The 22,981-nt window shown below is 57.4% G+C and overlaps 2 protein-coding genes across 3 annotated transcripts; one reads left to right on the top strand and one right to left on the bottom strand.

Moving 5' to 3' along the window:
• Nucleotides 1-10,091: 10,091 nt before the first annotated feature.
• RPS21 (ribosomal protein S21) lies at nt 10,092-11,569 on the top strand. Its single transcript, XM_070419649.1, has 6 exons — nt 10,092-10,186; nt 10,546-10,606; nt 10,697-10,760; nt 10,910-10,981; nt 11,369-11,424; nt 11,509-11,569. The coding sequence occupies exons 2-6, from the start codon at nt 10,557-10,559 to the stop codon at nt 11,516-11,518; spliced, it is 252 nt and encodes an 83-aa protein (XP_070275750.1). The 5' UTR covers nt 10,092-10,186; nt 10,546-10,556; the 3' UTR covers nt 11,519-11,569.
• A 107-nt stretch (nt 11,570-11,676) lies between these two features.
• CABLES2 (Cdk5 and Abl enzyme substrate 2) lies at nt 11,677-22,770 on the bottom strand. 2 transcript variants are annotated; one of them, XM_070419647.1, is made up of 10 exons: nt 22,404-22,770; nt 18,984-19,055; nt 18,778-18,870; nt 17,510-17,587; nt 16,814-16,922; nt 16,269-16,434; nt 15,713-15,816; nt 15,229-15,335; nt 14,054-14,258; nt 11,677-13,815 (listed from the first exon to the last, which is right to left on the bottom strand). In XM_070419647.1, exons 1-10 carry the CDS (start codon nt 22,766-22,768, stop codon nt 13,675-13,677), a joined length of 1,440 nt encoding a protein of 479 aa, XP_070275748.1. In that variant the 5' UTR covers nt 22,769-22,770; the 3' UTR covers nt 11,677-13,674. The 2 variants fall into 2 exon arrangements, with proteins under 2 accessions (XP_070275748.1, XP_070275749.1); XM_070419648.1 differs by lacking the exon at nt 22,404-22,770 and adding an exon at nt 19,572-19,691.
• Nucleotides 22,771-22,981: the final 211 nt, after the last annotated feature.

Here is a 22,981-nt window from a genome sequence, read left to right as displayed (position 1 = left end):
CCAGTGGGGGGTGGGGTGGGGGGCGGGCTCTGGGGTCTAAAGCTGAGAGTTCCCAGCTCCCTGGGCTTGGGCTTGCCATGTGCTCTTGCCTCCCTGTTCCCCCAGCAAATGAGCTCTTTTCCTGCCTCACCTCCACCATCTGACTTTGGCCCTTTGGCCACCTGCCACCCTGTGCCAAACAGCCAGTGCCCTCAGGCCTGGGCTAGGCCAGTGCTAACGGGCACCCCCTAACGTCCTGCTCACAGATGGGGAGCCGAGAGGCTCTGCCCCTGAGTGACACTGCTCCCGGCTGGCCAGGAGCTCTGCTGATGACCACACAGGCCTTATCTGCAAGGTGCTCAGCTCCCAGCCCGGAAGGTCTGTGGTGGCTGGGCCTGCACCCACACGCTCTCTAGCAGAGGCTGACCCTGAGTGTCCTCAGCCAGGCCCGAGGCCCCTGTTCCAGGAACTGCAGGAGCTGACACAGACCGCCTTCCCGCCCCATCTCTGCTAGGAATGCCCGAGCCCCCCACCCAGGGAAGAAAGCAGCAGAGGCCCTGGAGCTGGGCCCTGGGGGAGAGGGTGGTGCAGAGCCCACCTCCCGAATTGCCCAGGCCAGCACCAGACCCACCTGCCCCCCTGCCCTCACCCCAATGTGCCTGGCACCCCCAGTCTTCTCCTCAGGGCTGGTCACTGCATGACACTGTCTCTTCCTCAGAGAGGCCTTCATTGGGTCATCACCCTCAGAGCCCCAGGCCAGGCACCGTGGGCATTCTAGGCTGAGGCCTCCCTGCTGGCTGTCCCGGTCCTGTCGGGTACTGAGCAGCATTCCTGGCTTCCACCCCTTAGTGGCCAGTAGCACCATCCCCTCCCCCAGGGTGACAGCTGGGCATTGCCATGTGTCCTGGGGAACCACCCAGGTGAGACCCGCTGCCCTAGACCCTCCTGAGATGAGATGTGTATTGTCCTCTTCCCCAGGCCGTGAGCACCCTGGGGACAGGACAGCCTCTGGCCCCACACAGCCTCCTGCCCACAGCCACCTGCACGACCACGGCAGGTGGAGGGGTGATGACTGCCTGGCTGAGCCCTGCTGACACCCAGGGCCTCAGAGTCCCCACACTTGCAGAGCTGGTGGGGAGGGGAGAAGCTGCTGGGAGCCAGAGGAGCTGGGTGGGGTGGGGCCAGCCAGACAAGCCCGGCCAGGTCTGCTCACCTGGGGCAGGAATTTGGGTGCAAACCTTTGCCTCTGGGCGTGTTCCAGCAGCTACTGACACCTGGCTGGCTTGGGCGTGTTCCAGCAGCTACTGACACCTGGCTGTCACTACCCAGGGGCCTGAGGAGGAGGGCCACCTCCTCCTCTAGTCCCCACTTAGGGATCACCAGGGATGGGAGGGGAGATGGGACCTCTAACCGCTGCTCCTGACGCGCCTGAAGTCCCCTCACTCCTCTCCTCGCAGTTCAGCCCTGGGCGGCGGGATCCTCTCCTGCATCTTACCCTCCACCCGGAGCCCGAGGCTGGGTTTAATCTCTCCCTGCACCCTAGCACTGTGACTTTGGGGAGCCACTTCCTCTCCCTCAGCCTCAGTTTCTACTCTGTAATGGGTTCATTAGCTACCTCCTCACAGGGTTGCCATGGTCCTTCTTGACGGGGCCTCACCAGGTGCCAGGCCGGTGGTCAGGACCTCCCCAGGGCCTCGCTGCCATGTGGCCACTGGACACACCCGTTCCTGTGAACCCTGAGTCCTTGGGCTCTGACACGTGGCGCCAGGGCTGCTTGCTGACTGGCAACGCTGCGTATTCCTCCACGGGCAGGAAGAAGCACGCCTGAGACGTATCCCATGTCACCTCCCAACAGGCCGGCAGACCAACCGGCAGACCGAGCAGCAGCAAAGGGCTGGGCATGAGTCGCTCCCCTGCGTGCTCCTGTCCCCAGGCACAGACAGGATGCGGCCTTTCAGAGCCACCTGCCCTGACAAGGCCCCTAGCTGCCCCTTTCCTGCTCAACCCTCAGCTGCCCCCATGGGGGCGGGGAGAACAGCTTCAATCTTCTGATGGGGAAACTGAGGCTCAGGGCCCTTTCTGCCCAGGGTCAGCGATTAGCCTGGAGCCAGGACATGGGCTCAGTCTGTGGGGTCAGCTAGGGGCGCCTGGCTGGCCCGGGCTTGGGGTGGAGGCGGGCCTTGCTGCCGGTGTCTGCAGCCTGTCCCTTGGACCTGCAGCTCCACTGGGTTTGGCTGGAATGTCTTGGCCTCCGGCCAGCAAGGCCAGCCCTTGGTGTATCTGCTGGGACAAGCCGGCTGGACACACTGTGTGCTTCTGGGATGGAAGTGCCTCCTGTCCTGTCACTAGGCTCAGTCCTCTGGCCAGTCACCATGGAGAAGTCAGAAGATGGGGGGTCTTGGGTGTTTCCCACCTCACAGTGTCTCTGCTGGGGGTGACCCAGGCAGGGATCTCTGTTGGCTGGCCATCCAGGTGGACTCCGTGCACAGGCCAGGCCCTGGATGCCCAGCCCCAAGCACCTTCACCTGTAACCTGGGAAGGATCCACAGGAGTCTCCCGGGAGCTGAGTGGGGAAGGGGACCGACCCATCCAGACCCTGACCCAATGCCAGCGAAGTCAGTAGTGGGCCCCGCCTGCCTGGTGGACACGGATGTGAAAATTCAGCGGATGGGACACCTGGGGTTGTGCTCTTTATCACGTGTGGGTCATATCTCAATGAGAAAATCTAACCAAGTACAATGAATACGGTGGTAAAACAGCGGAACAAGATGCTGGCCCGGCTCCTTGGCTCCCTGGTTCCCTGGGGCTCTGACAGCCAGTGAGTAAGGCTGCTGATGGCCCCGGGTCCCCTCAGGCCTGACCCACGTGTGTCCTTGAGCCTCACCCACACTGGGAAGGGCCAGTGATGCCTGCATCCCTCACACCAGAGGACAATCCCAAATAACCCCTGGGGGGCAGTGGTCCAGGACCTGCTGGAGGACGGCTGGCTGAAGCCTGTGCGCTCCCACCCTCCACAGTGCCCTCTGGGGTGAGACTCTGTCCAAGCAGGGCAGGCCAGGAGCCACTTCCTCTTCCTCAGCCTCAGCTCCTGTTGAGGTCTGCGTGGGTGGAAGCCTGATCCTAGGCTCTGATCCACCAGTCACCCTGGGCCCCCGCCCAGGCCTGGAAGGAAGTTTCCTCACTTGGAGCTGTTCCCTTCCACACACAATGCACTTTAGGCTGGCCTGGCCCTGCCTGGCCCAGAAACAGCTGATCTGGGAGGAGGAGGGAGCCTCCCCTAGAAGAATGCACAGGCACCTCCTACCTGTCTGTGAGGTGAGCCCAAAGACGGTGCTGAGAAAGTGCAGGGGGCCACACACTCCAACCAGATCTTACTGGCCACTGTCACCTGCCTAGGCAGTCTGAATGGGGACCTGTATGAGATTGGGGTAGTTACAGTGCAGCTCCTATAGTCAACAGCCCAGGATTCAAATATACCCATGTGACCTGGGGCCACACATAATAGCAGTACTGACTGTGATGGTGTGATGATGGTGATGCTGATGGTGATGGTGGGTGATTATGGTGGTGATGATGGTGATATTGATGGTGATGATGATGGTGATGATGGTGATGATGATGGTGATGATGGTGATGATGATGGTAATGGTGATGATGGTGATGATGCTGGTGGTGATGATGCTGGTGGTGATGGTGCTGGTGGTGATGGTGCTGGTGGTGATGATGGTGTGCTGATGGTGATGGTGATGATTGTAATGGTGATGATGGTAACGGTGATGATGGTAATGGTGATGATGGTGATGATGGTGATGACGATGGGATGATGATGATGGTGGTGATGATGATGATGGTGATGCTGGTGGTGATGATGGTGGTGATGATGGTGATGTTGATGATGGTGATAATGATGATGGTGGTGGTGGTGATGATGGTGATGGTGGTGATGATGGTGATGGTGGTGATGATGGTGAAGTTGATGGCGATGGTGGTGGTGATAATGATGGTGATAGTGGTGATGCTGGTGATGGCGATGGTGGTGGTGGTGATGATGGTGATGATGGTGATGATTGTGAAGGTGATGGCAATGATGGTGGTGGTGATGATGGTGAAGTTGATGGCAATGGTGGTGGTGGTAATGATGGTGATGGTGGTGATGATGGTGGTGGTAATGATGGTAATGGTGGTGATGATGGTGATGATGGTGATAGCGATGGTGGTGGTGGTGATGATGGTGATGGTGGTGATGATGATGAAGTTGATGGCGATGGTGGTGATGATGGTGATGGTGGTGATGATGGTGGTGGTAATGATGGTGATGGTGGTGATGATGGTGAAGGTGATAGGGATGGTGGTGGTGGTTATGATGGTGATGGTTATGAAGGTGATGGTGAGTGCTACCACACTGAGCACCTACTGAGTGCCACACCAATTCTGAGCCCTGTTTGTGTTAACGCATTGAATGCAGATGGCCCAGCACTGTGGGATGGTTCTATTACCATTGTCCCAACTTCACAGCTGGAAGGAGGAGGCAGTCAAATAATTTGTCCAAGGTCACAGAGCCAAAAGGCAGAGGGAGCGTAGGAACTTCACCTATAATCCAATGTGATATTGGCAGTCAAGGTTATGCAGAGCGCTTTGGGGGTGGAGGGTGGGCAGGAAGAGGTGTATGTGCTGGAGTGGATGAGGGGGCATTCAGGGACCATGTCTAGGACTACCCTGCTGAACAGCTGCTACTCTGAGCCTCTGGGACTGCCCTGGAATCTGCAAAAAGGGCTCAGCTCAACAGTGTCTTCCAGTGCCAGGTCCTCCTGCCCACCATGCCCTTTGCACCACCTGGCCTCTGGCCCTTTCCCAACCCACCAGCAAGGGGCTAGGGACCTAGAGCCGGAGGAAGGTGGCTCAGCCCCCTTCAGCTAACAGGGAAATAAGCAGGCAGCAGGGCTGCGTGCAGGGCCAGGTGTGCTCTTGGATGGGTGGTAGTGGCTGCTGGGGACAGTGTGGGCAGGATGTGGGGATGTTATCTCCTAGCTACCAATACCTGTCAGTCCGCCGCTCACCCGACCCCTACGGTTGCCAGGAGGCCCTGCTGCTGAGACCCTGCCCCGCTCCCTTCAAGGGACCACTTGTTCCTGTTTGTGTGATCCGGACTTTGGACAACAGGGTTTCTCAAAGAGGGGCTCCTCCAGACTTCATGGCCCAAGAGTGGGGAGCAGTTTCCCTTCAAAGAACTTGGCCTTGGGATCCTGCTCCAGGAAGAGAATATCATGATGCCTTGTGTGTGTGTCCTATATTTTGAATTGTTTTTTAATGTGGTAAAATATCTCTCTATATAAAACCCTAATATGCAAATAGACCAAACGGTGGAACAACTGAACCACTGGTCGCTATGATGTACACTGACCACCAGGGGGCGCGTGCAGAACATTGTGGGCATCACCTGCGGCGAGATGGTGGAGCAGGTGAGCAGGGGCGCCAGACCAAAGAGAGGTGCTGGTCGCTGTCATTGGGGCGAGCCTCTAGTGCAGTGGTTGGCAAACCAGGGCTCACAAGCCACATGTGGCTCTTTGGCCTCTTGAGTGTGGCTCTTCCACAAAATACCACATGTGGGCGCGCACTTACAGTGCAATTGAAACTTCGTGGCCCATGTGCAGAAGTCGGTTTTCAGCCTGGGCGAGTCTATTTTGAAGAAGTGGCATTAGTGTCATGATTTAATTTTATGGATATTGTAAGGAATTTAATTTTATCAATAAATAATATCGTTATTAAGTATGATATCAAGTTTTATTCAATGTACCTATAGTTTAACTAAGACTTAAAACTTGAAGTAAAGTTTATTAAGTTAATTTTAGGGAAGTTGTGGAGTGAAAGAAGATGTAGTGTCGAGGACTGAGAAAGGTATGTTGAGATGGGTTGGACATAAAGAGAGGATAAACGAAAGGAGATAGACAAAACAAGTATACAAGACGAGTGTGGATGGGAGAGTTGGAAGGGGTCGACCTCAGCAAATGTACCTCAATCAGATTGAGGACGTTTTTAGCAAAGGCCAGCTTAGGAGTACCCAAATTAAGTTAATAACAATGTACCTACCTATATAGTTTAAGTTTAAAAAATTTGGCTCTCAAAAGAAATTTCAGCCGAACCAGTTTGGCTCAGTGGATAGAGCGTCGGCCTGCGGACTCAAGGGTCCTAGGTTTGATTCCGGTCAAGGGCATGTACCTTGGTTGCAGGCATGTCCCCACTGGGGGGGCGTGCAGGAGGCAGCTGGTCGATCTCTCTCATCGATGTTTCTAACTCTCTATCCCTCTCCCTTCTTCTCTGTAAAAAATCAATAAAATATATTTAAAAAAAAAAAAAGAAATTTCAATCGTTGTACTGTTGATATTGGGCTCTGTTGACGAATGAGTTTGCCGGCCACTGCTCTAGCGTTTACTGAAAATTCTTTGCTCCCATGCACTGCGGTCCTTCCGGGTGATCACACCTGCTGCCGGCACTGACCCCGCTCTCACCCCACTGCCGGTGCCCAGCGCTGATCACTCAGCACCATCAGTGGGTGCGAGCGGTGACTGCCAGCCCTGATCGCTCCTGAGGGCTTCTTCACCTCCCCCTGCTCCTGAGGGGTGATCTGGGCAGCAGCCGCTGCTCGCTTGCACCTGCTGACGGCACCGGCCCCAATTGCTCTGCGCCGTTAGCATGTAGGAGCAGCAGCAGCGGGAGCGGGGCTGCCAGCAGACAGGGGACCGGGCCGTGGAGGGAGGGGCCTCGGAGGTTGGGCCGAGACCCGCCCCTGTGCCCACAGCAGCCTCACGGCCCACAGTTCCTTTCAAGGTGCATGAATTCATGCACTGGGCCCCTAGTATAAATAAAATTTACCATTTTAACCACGTGTAAGTGCACAATTCAATGGTGTAAATACACCAATAATGTACTACCACACCACCACCATCTCCAGAACTTTTTCATCCTGTAAAACTGAAACTCTGTCCCCATTAAACCCTCACTCTCCCTCCCTAGACACTGGCACCCACCCTTCTACTCTCTGATTTTGACAACTCTAAGCACCTCCTAAATTGGAATCATGCAGCAATTGTCTTTTTTGTGACTTATTCCATTTAGCATAATGTCAAGATCAATCCATATGCATGTGTCACACTTTTCTTCCTTTTTTATGCTGAATAATATTCAATTTTATGTACTTATCACATTTTGTTTATCCATTCATCTGTTGATGGGCACTTGGTTGGCTTCCATGTTTTAGCTACTGTGAATAATGCTGCTGTGAATATGGGTGTGCAAATATCTGTTCATGTCCTTGCTTTCAATTCTTTTAGGTGTATACCCAGCTGCAGAATAGCCAGATCATATGGTAATTGTTTTTTTAGGAACCTCCATGCTGTTTTACATCTGCACCATTTTATTCCCACCAACAGTGCACCAGGGGTCTGATTTCTCCACATTCTCACCAATTCCTGTGTTGTTTTTTTTTTAAAATTTTTTATTGATTTCAGGGAGGAAGGAAGAGGGAGATAGAAACATCAATGATGAAGAGAATCATTGATCAGCCTGCAACCCAGGCATATGCCCTGACCAGGAATCGAACTGTGACCTCCTGTTTCATAGGTCAACACTCAACCACTGAGCCATGTCAGCCAGGCTACTTCGTTTTTTTATTTTGTTAATCATACTTGAAGATATATGTTCCACTGATTTTCAGAGATTGTGGGAGGAAAAGAGGGAGGGATGGAGGGAGGAGGGGAGAGAGAGAAATATCAATGTGAGAGAGACGCATCAATTGAGTGCCTCCTGCATGCACCATAACCAGGCCAGGATTGAACCTACATCTGAGGTACATGCCTTTGACCAGGAATCAAACCTGTGACCTCTGTACTGGGTCGATGCTCTGACCACTGAGCCACACCAGCCAGGGCTTTTTTTTTTTTTTTTTTTAATAGTATCCATTCTAACAAGTGTGAGGTGGTATCTCATAGCTGTGACTTGCATTTCCCTGATGATTAGTGATATTGAGCATCTTTAAGTGTACTCATTGGTCAATTTATCTCTTGTGAAATGTTTATTCAAGCCCTTTGCCCATTTTTGAATCAAGTTGCTTTTTTTTTGTTTAGTTTTAGGACTTCTCTATATATTCTGCATACTAATCCCTTAACAGATGTGTGATTTTCAAATATTTTCTCTCATTCTGTGGGTTGCCATTTTACTCTGTTGATAGTTTTGATGCACAAATTTAAAAAATTTCAAGTCCGACTGTCCTTTTTGTTGTTGCTGCTTGGGCCTTTAGTGACCTACCTAAGAAGTCATTGCCAAGTCCAGTGTCATGAAGTTTGGGCTCTAGTTTTCTTGTAAGAGATTAAGGTCATGCCGAACCGGTTTGGCTCAGTGGATAGAGCGTCGGCCTGCGGACTCAAGGGTCCCGGGTTCGATTCCGGTCAAGGGCATGTACCTTGGTTGCGGGCACATCCCCAGTGGGGGGTGTGCAGGAGGCAGCTGATCGATCTCTCTCATCGATGTTTCTAACTCTCTGTCCCTCTCCCTTCTTCTCTGTAAAAAATCAATAAGAAATATATTAAAAAAAAAAAAAGAGATTAAGGTCTTACATTTAGGTCCTTGATCCATTTTGAGTTCACTTTGTATATGGTGTGAGGTAAGGGTCAGTTTCCCCCTGTATGTGGATGTCCAGTTTTCCCAACACCATGTGTTGGACACCCTGGTCAAAAATTACTTGACTGTATATGTGAGGGCTTTCTGGGCTCTCTATTCTGCTGAATACTCAAGGGAGACCTTCTGCAGACCTCCCTCTGCCACTCTGGTACTCAAGCTGCCTGTCTCCTGCCTTCCAGCTACAGAGAAAATCCCTCCATCACTAGGCCCAGCTGGGCTCACCCACACAGACAGACAGGCAGGCCAGATGTGCAGATCCCCAACCTCACACATAAATCATGTGTACGTACATTATGTCTGTGCACATGCCCAGGTGCATAGCACCCACCTCTCAGGGCCTACATGAGACCTGCTTAGAAGACCCGGGGCTCAGTGACCTCACTCCTGTTGCCCCGCTGTTGGGAGCCCAGTGGAAGCAACAGCAGACACACTGCCCTCACAAACACTGGTTTCCAGGTGTGAGGGCACCTGCAGCCCCACATGCGAAATCCCCCCAGAGCCATAAAGCTGGCAGTCACTCAAACAGGGCGCTGTGAGGCCCGCTGACCAGGATCCTTTGCACATTATCCCACAGGCGCAAGCAGCCCCGGGTGAGAGCCCCGGGTGGGGAGGTGATGTGGGGCTGACCTGGCGGATGAGGGCTATTTCCCGGCTCAGCCTAGGGCTTCCCCTGTGTGTGTGTGTGTGTGTGGGGGGGGGGTGGGGGGGTGGGGGGGGGCGTGGGGGGAATGGGGGACAGGATGTACATGGTCTCAAGCCCGTCCTGAAGGGGTCTTCTGTTTCACCCGAGCCCGTTTTAGCCGGCTGCCCTGCACACTGTCACAGGGGCTCTAGCTGTGCAGTCTGGGGTTTTCCCATTTTCTTTATTGATGGGTCTTGGCACCAGGACTCCGGAGGGCCGGAGCGGGGCGGTGGGAGCGGGGCGGCGGTCCTGGGAGCGGTCGGAGGGTGCAGCGCAAGGGCTGTGGGCTTGACCTGGTTCTGACACCAGGCGTGGCCCAGCGCCTGCCGCTCGGGCCTCGTACTCCGAGGAGTTGGCCTCTAGGTCCCAGGACGGCGCCCTGCCCCGCCCCGCCCCGCGAAGGATCCGGCACGAGCCGCGCTGTTCAGTCTCTGTTCACCGTCTGTCTCATCACCCGAGTGTTCTCACTCGGCTGCTTCCGCGGGGTCCGTTCCGGCAGCCGATGAACACCCCGGGCCGACAGTTAGCACCGCGCGCCGCCCTCACCGACGCGGAGGTCTCCGGCCCGCCAGGGGTAGCGACACCTCTGTCAGCCAGCACCGCAGAGCGCGCGGCCCCGGCCACCCATTCGCCGCCGGAGGTGCCAGCCTCCGCCCCCGCCTGCTCCCGCCGGAACCGGAAGTGCACCAGCGTGGGGGGGGGGGGGGGGGAGCGGCCAGGCTCTGCGCAGACTCGCGGGCGCGCTGGGACCCGGAAGCACTCGCCGAGGCCCCGCCCCGCCCCGCCCGTCGTAGTGCTGCCGGGGGACGTAACGTGCTCTTTCTGCCGACGCGCTCGTGGTGGTGGCAGCAGGTAGGCCGCGTGGCCCAATGCCGGCTCCGCGGGATTCCAAGCGGGGTCGGCGTGAGGCCATGGCGCGGGGTTGGGGTCCGGGTGCGCGGGGGTCGGCGTGAGGCCATGGCGCGGGGTTGGGGTCCGGGTGCGCAGGGGTCGGCGTGAGGCCATGGCGCGGGGTTGGGGTCCGGGTGCGCGGGGGTCGGTGTGAGGCCATGGCGCAGAGTTGGGGTCCGGGTGCGCGGGGTCGGGGTCCGGGTGCGCGGGGTCTGAGGTGAGGCCACGGCGCGGGGACCGGGGACCGGGGTGAGGCCAAGGCGCGGGGCCCGGGTCCGGGCGCGCGGACCCAGCTTGTTCTCACACGCGGGGTCTCGTAGGCGCACTCGACATGCAGAACGACGCCGGGGAGTTCGTGGACCTGTACGTGCCGCGGAAATGGTGAGCGCCACAGCATTTAATTTTACTTTAAAACGCAAATACAAAAACTCGTGACTTCCCACCCCTCCGCTCACTACGTTCTCCCCGCAGCTCCGCCAGCAACCGTATCATCGGCGCCAAGGACCACGCGTCCATCCAGATGAACGTGGCCGAGGTGAGCCTGGGGCGCTAGGGCTTGGACGAGGTCCATCCCAGACTAGAGCGAGGTCTGGGCTGGCCCCGGGGTTGATGATCCCCACACCCCAGATTTAGAGCTAAAGGAGCTCTAGTGCCCGTCTGATGATCCTCATTCTCCATCAACAGGTTGACAAGGTGACAGGCAGGTTCAACGGCCAGTTTAAAACCTATGCTATCTGCGGGGCTATCCGTAGGATGGTGAGTCTCCTGGAGGTGGCTCATCTGTGGGCTTCTGGGGGTGGGTGGGGGCGTGGGGCGGTAATGGAGAATGGTGTCTTAGACGGTCTCTCAGGCCTGACTGAGTCCATTTGTTGCAGAATAGGTTTGAGCCTATGGGACTGGGTTGCACTGGTTGTCTGCCTATTCCTGGGGGTGGTGGGGTGAAGGGTGGAAAGGATGCTCAAAGGCTGCAAGCAGGACCACCCTTTTACCTTGGAACCTCCCACTTATCACACTCCATCTCCAAAGGCCTTTCCCTGTCCAGTGAGGTCTGAGTGGTGAGACTGGGAGAGAGCCTGCCACTAGGGCTGGGTGGTCCCTGGTGGACCTCCTGCCAGCTCATAGTTCCAACGTGCTTTTTCTCAGGGTGAGTCAGATGACTCCATTCTCCGACTGGCCAAGGCCGATGGCATCGTCTCAAAGTAAGCCGTCTCAAAGTCGAGTTTGGGGACGGGCTGGGACTTTTCCAGAGACGAGGCTTTAATGTTGTTTTTCCTTTTGTTTAGGAACTTCTGACTGAAGGCATCACAGATGTGAAATTTGTCATAAATAAATAGTGGAAACACCCCCCATGTTGGTTCATTATGTGCTGGGCTCTGGAGGGTTAGAGCTGACATTCTGCTGTGAATGGGTGAGGAGGGGGTCAGCTCACTGAAAGGAGGTGACTTATAAAATATGCTGCAAAACCACATTTTACTTTAAAGCACAAATACAAACACTTGTGATACAACTTAGCATTGAGGTCAGATAGTTGCTTAACGCACATTTAAAATCCACAACTGCTACTGGGTTCTGAGCGAGTGGCACTGGGCCGTGGACCAACTTAGAGGTCGGTTGGGCCTTCTTCTAGAGGACAGGGATTCAGGCTGAGGTTTGGCTTAAATACTGGCTTTTCTGCAGGGATTCTTGAGTACCACACAGTGGCAGCTCCAGCATTACTAAAGGACACAGCTGGGAAGGTTACAGATGAGATGGGCAAATGACTAAATCTTACTACAAAAATGTGCAAACTTAAATTACCATATTTCTCAGCTGGTCTAACTTTAGTCCGTATAGAAATTCCTGAAGAGACAGGTCCTTCGAGGCTGAGCTGTAAACCGGACGTTTTGAGAGTCCCTTACAGTGCTTAGAACACAAGTGTTCTTGAGATATACGGTGGCAGGACAGGTTGCTTTCCAGAAGTTGCCGGGGCCTAGCACCTTACGCCCTCCGATCTAACTTGGTTGCATGTTGGGTTTAGGAAGCCATCTTGGAGAGGGGGGCACACTGCAGTAAGTTTGGACCATGGACACAGGCGTGGTCCTCCATCCCGCAGTCTTCCTTTGAGTGGCAGAAGGAACAGACCCGTAGGCAGCAAGTGGATGGGTGGTTGGCCTGCACCTCTGCTGGGGTCTGGGCTGAGTTGCTGGTGGTTGGGTGCTGTGATGAGCAGAACTGGCTGTTCTGCAAAAGCACCAGCCCACGCGGAGAGAGTACAAGGTGGGGGCTGACCTAGGGCCCCTCCAGTCACAGGTCTGTAGCACAATAGGAGCAGCTTGATCATGGCCATCTTTCAGGCCAGCTGACTCACCAGTCCTTAACGTGTTTTTGGTGGGGCAGCGAGCTGGAGAACTGGACAACAGAGTTCGTGCAAAGGACAACAAACCTGGAAAAGCAGAGCATGGGTCTTTGTAGGAGTGAGGATCACTGGCAGCTGGGGTCTGAGTGTGATTGCACCGGCCAGTTGTCCTGGACAGCCTTGGGAGAAAGGCATTGAGCCGACCTCTTGGGGAGGCTGTGCTGTGGGCTGTGAAGTAGTCAGTCTCCTCCCAGCTTGAGCAAGTGTGGTTTCAACTCACAGCTTTACACATTTAACTAGTTTGTGTTCCCCTATGAGAAACTCCTACAGAACAGAATCCCAAATGACAATAGGCTGCTCTGTCATAATATTGCTTAATAAGATCAAAAGCCACACTCCAGCAATGCAATCATCTGAAGATCCCAGTGTCGCAGGCCAGTGGGTTTTCTGGATAAGGTGAAGGGGGCAGCTTGTGTTTGCAGAGGCCTGCTGGCCTGCGTGACACTCAGGTACGAGGACTTCACAGTGACATGATGCTTGGAAGAACAGGTCCAAGAATAAAACTCATCAAAACCAGGAGTCTGCTCTTTGCTCTGCTTGTGGATGTGGGGAGGGGAATGGACAGTGGGCTGGGCAGGGTGTGTTCCAGTGCTTTCCACATCCAGAAATTGGAAAGTCAAGATTAATGCTTTACTTCATTAGCTTCAGGGACTTGAGTGTGCTCAGCAGCATCTGGAAACAGTCACCACTGTGATGCCATTCAGTGGCTACGATGGTATGTGGAAGGCAAAGCAATGCAAAGGAGAAAGATGCCATGACATCAGGATCCAAGGCATAAATTACGGGTCCTGGTGCCAGGCCAGTCTCAGGCACGTGAAAAAAGGAAAATGACAAATCCCACATTCTGTCCACATGAGGAGGCAGGAATATTCCCCAAAATACCATGGTGATGTGGTGCTTTGGAATGAAAGCATGGCCCCCAAGGAAGAAAGTGTGAAGGCAGGGTCCGTGTGTCCCAGCCGGGAGGGTGAGGCCACGGGGGCCGGGGGTGCACTCCACTGCCTGGGAACAGCTCCTGGGGCCACAGACGGTGCCGAGAGGCATAGGCAGCAGACTAGAACTGCTGTGTGAGGCGTCTGTAGTGAGGTAACACCTGGTTCTCGGGAAGATAGAGAGCAAGTTCCAAGGCCACAAGCACGGTGAACTCAAACCCAATTAGATCCCGTCTGTTGAATCGGAACCTTTCTTCTAACTTCTGCATTGAGGAAGAGAGAAGGGTTAAGCCGAGGGCCCTTGCTCTGGTTCCTAAGCCAGCAGGTTTGGGAGTGGTGGCTGGCCCCGCTCCAGGCGAGTGGGCAATGACCTCCCTCTCCAGGGGTAGTGCCCAGCCTTCTAAGTGCTGGCTGGGGTGAGGCCTGGGGGGGCAGCACTGGCTTGGGATGGAGTGGGGACTGGGGGGCCAGGGGGGCCAGGGAAGGGTTGAGTGCACTCACGTCTATGAGCTGCTTTACTTCGTTCTTGCGGAGGTCACTGCTGATCTTGGCAGCAAGCAGCACACAGGCGCCTGCGCACAGCTTGCGGTTTTGCTTGTTGAGCTTGCCTTGCAGGACAAGCTTCTCGAAGTACACGTAGGCCATGGACACAGTCACAGGCTCCAGGTTGCACTCCTCAGATAGGTTCCACATCTCACGTTTTAAACTGCAGGTTTATAGGGAAATCAGGTGCTCTTGGGGGGGAGGAACACCACCCCCTCCATGACACAGGGCCATTAGAACAGCTCTGTTCCTTCCAGGCGGGCGCAGCCCAGCACCAGGGCCCACAGCTTGGTGGGTAAGCAGTGTGCTGGTCTTGGGCCCCACTTGCTCCTTGGCTGAGTCCTATGCCGCCCCCCCTCCCCCCTCCCCGCACTATACCAGGTGTCCCACACTGTCCTCTAGGGCCTGCCACAGAGGATAAAGTCCCTGCTCTCCTGTGGTAGCAAGAGGACCCTAGGAGCCCTGGAGCTGCTGGGGTGGGATGTTAGTAGTAGGATTTGGCAGCGCAGGACCCCAGAAGGGGCAGTGACCAGGAGCCCTGCCTCGGCCAGCAGCTCCAGCACTTGCTCACTGTGAGGCTATAGGCAAGCTGCCTTGGCCTGCGAGTTCCTCTACTGAATAGAGACAATGGCGGTGCCTGCCTCATGGGGTGTCGTGGGCACCAGTGAGGAGGGCTCAGTGGGTGGGGGCAGCTGCAAGAGGCAAACAGGCAGCCTGACTGGCAGAGGCGTGCATGTGTATGCATGTGCATGTGTGCGTGTGTGTGTTACTGGCCTGGTCAGAGGGTGGGAGGGGGCATCTGGATCTTCAGGCTCAGGAATCAACGGGAAATGGGAAGATAGGCCTACAGGACCTCATAGGATGACACACATTAGAAGTGGGTTTTGGGCCACTTGGTTGGTGTGGCTCAGTGGTTGATTGTTCACCCAGGAACCAAGAGGTCACTGGTTTGATTTCCAGTCAGGGCACATGCCAGAGTTGCGGGCTTGATTTCCAGTGTGGTGTGCAGGAGGCAGCCAATCGATGTTTCTCTCTCATTGATGTTTCTCTCTCTCTCCCTTCCTCTCTCTCTAAAAAATTCAATAAAAACATTAAAAAAAGTAGGTTTTGGGGATGTCCTTGGCCCTCCCTACCTCCTAATTTTGCTCAGTGTTAGTCTGACGTGTGGAAACTTCTCTCGGAATGTCTCATTCATGTCCTTCTTGAGGTCGGAGGGCTTCACGTATTCAATCACCGTGGTCTGAAACACAGAGGGCAGCAGGGTGGGGCCGGGCCACTGAGGCAATTTCCCGCGGTCAGGCCTGCAAACGTGAATGCACTGAGCCTTCAGAGCGCACCAGGTCTGTGAGAATGACACGCCTCTGGACAGAGGGCAGTGGAGCTGAATGCACAGCAGGGATCCAGGCTGTGGAGCACGTGGGCTGAACCCTAGGGTGGTGGGGCCAGCACTGCTCTCTGGCCTGCTGCACACCCCCTCCCCGCGGTGCTGCTGGTGTCCTGGGGGTGAGGGCACGTCAGCCTTGCCCTGGTGGTGCTGGGCTCCCCAGTGCTGGGGCCGCTTGCTCACAGCCCACCCCCCAGCGCCTGAGGGGCAGTGCTGCTTGGTGCTTGCCGTACCATGTAAGATGCAAAGATGAGGACTCGCTTGTGCTTGCCACAGGGCCACTGCGGGTCATCCAGCAGGTTGGGGTTATACTCCAGGGGATCCCCTGCATCACTCCCTGCAGGCAGAAGGCAGCCCTGACCCACCACGAGCCCCGAGCTCTGGGGTCCAGTTCCCATCAACCCAAGCCTCAGCAGAACCTTGTAGCGCCCAGGAGCAGCTGGGGCTGCAGCTGTTCTCCAGGAACAGGAAGCAATGCTCCTGGGGTCTGGGAGGGGTCTAGGCATGGGTGGGAGGGAAGGATGTCCTGATGAGGATGGACCCCCCCCGCCCTCTGCCCCAGAGCCATCTGTGGACACAACTTCTCTTCACTGCCTGGCTGGGTCTGCTCCACCGCGAGTCCCGCCTTCCATTCTGAAAGGCTGTACCCCAACCCCACGCCCCAAGCCCGCCTCTGTCTAGACTAAGGACTGTGGGCTCAAATGTGACTCACTGCTCTGCTGCCCCTGGGGGTCACTGGCCTGGCTGGCATAGCCGCCTGTCCTGCCCCCATGCGCCTGGTTAGGGTACCTAGCTCCGTGCTGATCGGCGCTGACTTGGCAGCAGCAGGTTTGTATCTTGATGCTGGCATAGCCCGGGGGAGGCTGGTCCGGGGCTGGGGTGGCGGGCCGTGGCTGTCTGTCTTTTGTGCGACCAGGGCGTTGGTAGGGTACAGGAACTTGGCGTAAGATACGACCTGGAAAGACAAGCACGGCCAGGTCAGTCCGGCTCCTCCTTGCTGCTGCAGGAACCCCTCCCCCACCCACCACCCCCACTCCCCTCTGTAGCCCAGCGCAGGCCTGATGTTAGTGTTCTCAGTAACAAGAACATTCCAGAACGTCACCCTCACCAGCTCTTATCTGGATCTGTAGCTCAGGAACCTTCTCCCTGCCTCTGATGCCCTTGACCTTCGACCACCAGTGCTGAGGGCGAGGCCCATTCTTACAGGGATGTGGCTTGCTCCCACTGCCCATTGCATTTTAGAAGATCAAAGGGAAGCACAACTTGATGTGCTCATTTCCTCCATAATGTGAGATCTGCGCCCGCCGGCCTGTGTGCACAGCACCAGCTCTTGCCTTTCCATCTGCTCCCAGCTCCACACCTTCCAGCTCAAAGACCATCTCGGAAGAAACAGACACGCCACCGGACGGATGTCTCTGCTTCTGGCTGTCCACCCTCAGGTCACTGCAACACAGGGCACCGGAGAGAGACTGGGTCCCTCTGCCCGAGCGGGTGGGGCAGCAGAACCTCACCTCGCAGACGCTCGGGCACGAGTTCTCATTGGAAGAACCGCGGCACTAGATTCACTGGGTACACAGTGAAGGATGCTTGTCCAAAGAACTGTCTAGTCTCTCCTTCCCTAGAACCAGCCACTTCCTGTTAAAACACCGGTTGGCAACAATATGGCCCCGCAGCGCCGTGCCGTGCCGCAGCTTAGGCCATGCCCGGTCTTTAGGGGTGTGTCCCCCACCCTGCAGTCACACTGGGCAGGAGGCTTCTCCACCCTGACGGCCATCTCCTTCTTCCTGGGTTACACGCAGGACACAGTTGCCTGGACTGGTCACAAGGATGCAGTGCCCCCACGAGGAGACACGTCTCGGCACTGACATTGAGGCAGCTCACACTGAAGTAAGGTGCGCACACACCCCTCCCGGAGAACCAGGAGAGGGGCAGAGCTTCTGAGAAGATTCAGTGGAAGCTGATCTGCTGACCACCTTGTGAGGCTGCCCAGAGCCTGGTCCAGCCCAGCCTGTGCCTCCGGGGCCACTCACCTGACCCGCAGGCCTTCTCCATAGGGCAGGACCGAGAAGGCCGCACACAGGGACCGCTTGGCGCAGATCAGCACGATCCTGTGGGGAGAGCTGGGTCAGAACAGGTGGCAGGTGTTTCCTGGGGAGGGGAGAATGCCTTCCCGCCTAGACTCCGGTGACAGGAACCACCCCAGTTGTCCAGGGGACTCTCAGGCCAAGAGGCCCGGCGGCCAGGGTCAGTGGGTCTGTCCATGCCAGCTCTCACTGGTCCCCCACACGTAACACGCTGCACAGGAAGGGTCTCACCTGGCCCCTGGCAGGGTGGAGGCCAGAGGTCAGGACCCTAGTTCGAGAGGTCAGGCTTTGGAGGAAACACGAGACAGAAGTGTGTGCCCAGAGGGCCGTTTGGTTCAGGGAGCCCCTCCTCAGCCACCCTGGAAAGGTGGGGGACTAATAGTGTCAAAAAGCATCCGTTCAATGTCCCCAGCCAAAGCGACCCTTGAGGTGCCCCTGCATGGAGCACAGAGCAGGAAGGACAGCCTTTCCCCCTCTGGGATGGCTCTGCCCAGCCAAGCCCCAGTCTAGCAGGAGGACAACAGTGAGGCTCCCCACTTTTCTGGCTGGATGACTGGGCACTCAGTACCCACTGAGGCCCACCTGGCTCTCAGGCCTGCTTAGTGCCTGCTCCTCAGGACTAGGCCCAGCCCCTCATGCTGAGGGACCCAGGACTGTCCAACCTATGGCCACTAATGGGAAGGGTGGATGCCTGAAGCGTGACCTCCCATGGGAGGGGGAACAGTGTGGGGACCCTTTGGGTCAGGGTGATGAGCTCAGATGCCTCAGGGCTGGCAGGGTGGTGCATGAGGGACAGGTGACAGGAGTGGCCCTCACCTAGCATCTGCAGGCACCAGGCCTCCGAAGGTGCACCTGCTGCCACGGTAGTGATTTGGGGCAGCCATGTTTAGGTTTTAGTCCACCGCCCCACGCCCCCAATGCTTCCTGGATGACACCAAGCCCTCTGTCCTGGATGCGTCCCATCATGTCACCTGCTCCAATGTCCCTTCATTCAGCACCTCCACTAAGTCTGGTGTCCCCAGGGTTCTGGGGAGGGAGAGGCAGTGGGCTAGCCATGGAGTTGGAGCTCAGCTAATTTGGAGGGAGGCCAGTACACTTGGAAAGGGACATGTATGGCTGGGATGCCGAGCACCTCTCTCCCTGTGGCTCCAGGGCAGGAGCCGGCCCCCAAGGTTTGATGGAGGACACGGTAGGCAGCCCCCAATGGCCGGTACCTGCTATTCTTGGTGTCATACTGTCGCATGTTCTTGATGAAGTGAGTCTTCTTCAGGCCCTTGTGTCTGGGGGATCCGGGTATGTGCTTGGTTCTGCAGGTGAGAAACAAGTCACTCATCCCTCCAGGACCCTCTCTGGCCCCCAGGCAAGTGGTGGCGGAGTATGCAGGGCCTTAAGGCTCTCAGGCAGCAGGCGGGATCTTTACCTTTGAACCGAGGGACATCCCACGGTGTCTTCCAGGAACTCGAGGGAGCAGCGCTGGGAGGCAACTCGCCTTCTGTAAAGAAGATGCACAGGGCTCAGAATACAGACCAGGACCATGCAGGATGGATCCAGCCAGGATGGTGGGCGGGGCGGGGGCGGGGCGCTAAGGGAGGAGTGCAGCGGGACTTTCTCAGGCTCATTTCCTCCGGTAGTTTGCCAGGTGGTGCCCAATGGCTCCCGCACACCTGGGACCTCATGTGTAGAGCCCGGCCAGCAGTCCCTGTGAGGTGCTGGGCAGATGCCCTGCAGCACGAGCAGCACCCACACTCCCCAGCCGCCTGGCCTCTGGCCCAGCTCGCTCTCCCGTTGACCCTGGTTACTACAGGGATGGCGCCATCCATGTCTGAAAATCTGTTCCCAGTTGGTTTCACAGACCTTTGTCGGTAACTTTCTTCTACCTTCCTTGAAACATAAGGAAGGGAATAATAATACCAGGTGGGTGGTATTATTGCCCTCAGTTTACAGGTGGGGAGCCTGAGGGACAGAGCTGGGAAGGTGGAGCTTTCCCGCTCCCGCACATGGATCTTACCCTGCCGCCCGCCCATGGGGAGCTGGACTCCAGGCGACTCCTGCATCGGCTCTCAGGGCTCCTTCTCTAAATGCAGCGCGCTCACAGCCAGGAGAGAAACCACTGCTCATTAGCGTTTGCAGTGCCCATGGCTTCCTGCACTTCGTAAATGAAGAAAGCCCAGCGGAGGAAGGGCTCCTGTCTGAGGTCTGAAGACCACCAAGGCTGAGTGAGGGGTTCTGGGAAGGGCTACAGGCCATCTGAGAACACTGACCCCCTCACCCCCACTGAAGTGACTACCCTTTATATCGGGCACCTCACAGGTGCCAGTGCCAATGATTCGGAACCTCCTCTGGGGCCCCTGGAGGGAGCAAGGCCCTGCCCTCACCCTGCTGACTTGTGATCTCTTAGAGGGCAGAGGAAACCCTGGGATACTGCAAGCTGTCCAGTGGGGGGCTGCCCCACTCCCGTGGGAAAGGCGGGTAGGAGAGGAGAGGAGCACCATGCTGTGACGGGGCGGGGAGCCGGCTCTGGCCTGGCTTGCACGTGCATACGTATTACGTGCTGAAATGAAAACAAACACTGTGCTAGAAGTCCTGGGACTAAAAACTAGGGTCCTGATGGCTCACTCACTGACTGAGCAGGAAAAGCTGCTCCAGACTGAGCCCCAAGTGCCCGGACTGAACCTCACTGAGGACTGCACTGAGCCGAGCGCTCTGCAGCCTGGCTGTAACCAGGGTCTCTGCTCGCCTGTCCGCCACCACGGCCATCCTCGCTGAGCTCTGGATGTTGAGCCCTGGACACTCATCTGACCTCACAACAGCCTCTCAGGCACATAGTGCTTAACGTAAATCCATTTCATAGGGGAGCAAACTGAGGCCCAGAGAAGCCATGCCACCTGCTCAAGGTCACAAAGCCACTGAATGGAGGAGCTAGGATTCCACCAGGTCTGCTCCTACAGCAGTGATGGCGAACCTATGACACGCGTGTCAGAGGTGACAGGCAAACTGATTTTTTTGGTTGATTTTTCTTTGTTAAATGGCATTTAAATATATAAAATAAATATCAAAAATATAAATCTTTGTTTTACTGTGGTTGCAAATATCAAAAAATTTCTATATGTGACACGGCACCAGAGTTAAGTTAGGGTTTTTCAAAATGCTGACACGCCGAGCTCAAAAGGTTCGCCATCACTGAGCTAGAGCCTGGCTCAAACCACAGTCACAACACAGATTCTGGGAAGAGAACCTCAGAATTCTCTCCATTCCTAGAAAACAACAACCTTCTAAAGCCAGCAGCTGGAAGCCACTGTGCTAGGCTGGCCACCCTCCCATACTCAGCAGCAACTCTGCTGAGGCCTGGGGAGCACAGAGAGAAGTGGACAACCCTGACCCTGGGTGCCTGCCATCCGTCAGGGGGGGAGGTGACCCCCAGACACAAGGGCAGGGCCCTGAGCTTGGCAGCAGAGCCCGAGGAGGGACAACTTCTCAGGGACAGGTGCAGCCCTGGGAGCAGGAAGGACATCTGAACGGGACTTGAAGGCCAAGTAGGAGGGAGAGGCAAGGGGTGGAGGGACCCGGGACTGTGTGGGTGCAGAAGGAAGGCCCTGGGACACCGATTCAAACTACCTCCCAGCCTGCCCCCCGTCCTCCCCAGCGTGGGCCCTCCATATGCTCTCTTCAGGAACGCAGTGCCCTTCCTGCCAGCTTGGGGCCAGGGCAGGCTGCTGTCTGTTCACAGGGTCTGGCCCACAGCACGGGTGCCCCAACTGTTCACTGAACTGACGCCTAAAACCACACATGGGCTGCCCAGTACTCACACCCAGACAGAAGAGCTAAACCGCACTTGCCAAGTGCTCTGGGCGCAGCCCTCCCAACCAGAACCCCATCGCCCTGGCCTGCCTGAGGGCCAGGGGCTGGAGGTGACGACACCAGGGCAGCCACGGTGACCTCAGGTAAGAAGGGTCACCTCTGAACTCCAGGGGGCGGCGGGCACCCGGGGGCTCTGCACTCAGCCCCTCCTGCACACCTTCAGGGCCAGCCTGTGGGCACCACCTGCCTGGCGGGAGAAGGGCTGTGCCGAGCAGGCAGTCCAGGGGCCCAGCCCAGGAGCCCGTCCCTCAAGGGAGGGCTGTGAGGGGGCACCTCAGGGTCCGGAGGGAGGGGCCAAGGAGGCAAGGTCTCTCTCTGGAACCTGAGGCTCTGCTTCTGGGAGAAGGAAGGTGTCTGGCCCCCAGGGCTGAGCTCAGGGTGGGGGCTGCTCCAGATGGGCTGAGGATTCCTGGAGGTGGACTCAGGATGGAGGAGGAGCAGCCACCTGGGCAGTGACAGGGCGGCACGGAGCTCAGCCGGGGCTGGGGGCGGCGGCTGGCCTGGTGCAGCAGACGGAGGCTGGATGGCAGTGCGGGAGGCCCCTGGCCCACAGGGTGGGGTGCAGGGGCAACGAGGGGCGCCTGGGCGTCTGTCCAGGGGACATACCCGTGGGCTGGGAGGGGGCGTGTCCAGAGCCCACAGGCCTGCGTCTGGGGGTGGATGAGGACGGAGGGAACCCCGAAACTCACGTTCAGGGCACTGACCAGGCTGAGAGCACCGTGACCCCATATTTAGGGCTGGCAGGTTGAAGGGGACCATGCCGCCTATGTCTGGGGACTGACAGGGCCCGAGGACACCCCATCATCATGTCTCAGTAGTTGACAGCGCACCGATGACCCGGCCCTGACATCTTAGGCCCACGGGGCCCTGGGTCACCTCCTGCTCCCCGCGTCCTGGGCAGACGGGCCGCCCCACCGGGCTCATGGCCCGGGCACCGCCGCGCCCCCGCCCGCCCCGCCCCGCTCACCTCGACGCCACTCACCTCGGGCGTTGCGCATCCAGGCCGAGGCCGGCAGGCGCGGGCGCGGGGCTGAGCAGGCCCTGGGGCGCCGAGGCCCTGACCGCGCTGCCGGGAGGGCCGGGCGGCGCGGGCTCGGGCCCGGGAGGCGGCGGCGGCGGCGCTGGCGGCTCGCGGGCCTCGGCGGGCGGCAGCGGCGGCGGGAGGTTCTCGCCGACCGGGCCCAGGCTCGGGGGCCGCCCGTCCAGGGAGATGTTGTTGAGGAAGAAGAGCGCGGCCTGGCGGCGCCGCAAGTCCCCGCGCCTCCGCAGCGCCTGCGGCGGGGCCCTGGCGGCCGGGCCCGGGCCGGGGGCCGGGCCAGGGGCTCCTCCCGCCGCGGCCGCGGCCATCCTCTGACTGAGCCCGCGGGCCGCCCACCGCCGCCACCGCCCGCGCGCACGCGCCCGCGCTCGCCGCCCATTGGCCACGACGCACCCTCATGCAAATGATCGCTGTCGCACCCGCCCATTGGTCAGCGCGGAGCCCGGGGCGGCTCCCCTGGGTCTTAGAGGGGGTCCTATCGTCCAGAGGGTCCGGGCGCCGTGGTCCGCTCGCCTGCGCTC

The sequence above is a fragment of the Myotis yumanensis genome, unplaced genomic scaffold (assembly GCF_028538775.1).
Source record: "Myotis yumanensis isolate MYYU_CA2020_CCGP unplaced genomic scaffold, mMyoYum1.0.hap1 SCAF_7, whole genome shotgun sequence".
NCBI lineage: Eukaryota > Metazoa > Chordata > Mammalia > Chiroptera > Vespertilionidae > Myotis > Myotis yumanensis.
Note: the sequence above shows the minus strand (reverse complement) of the source record. Positions and strands in the feature narration are given on the sequence as shown.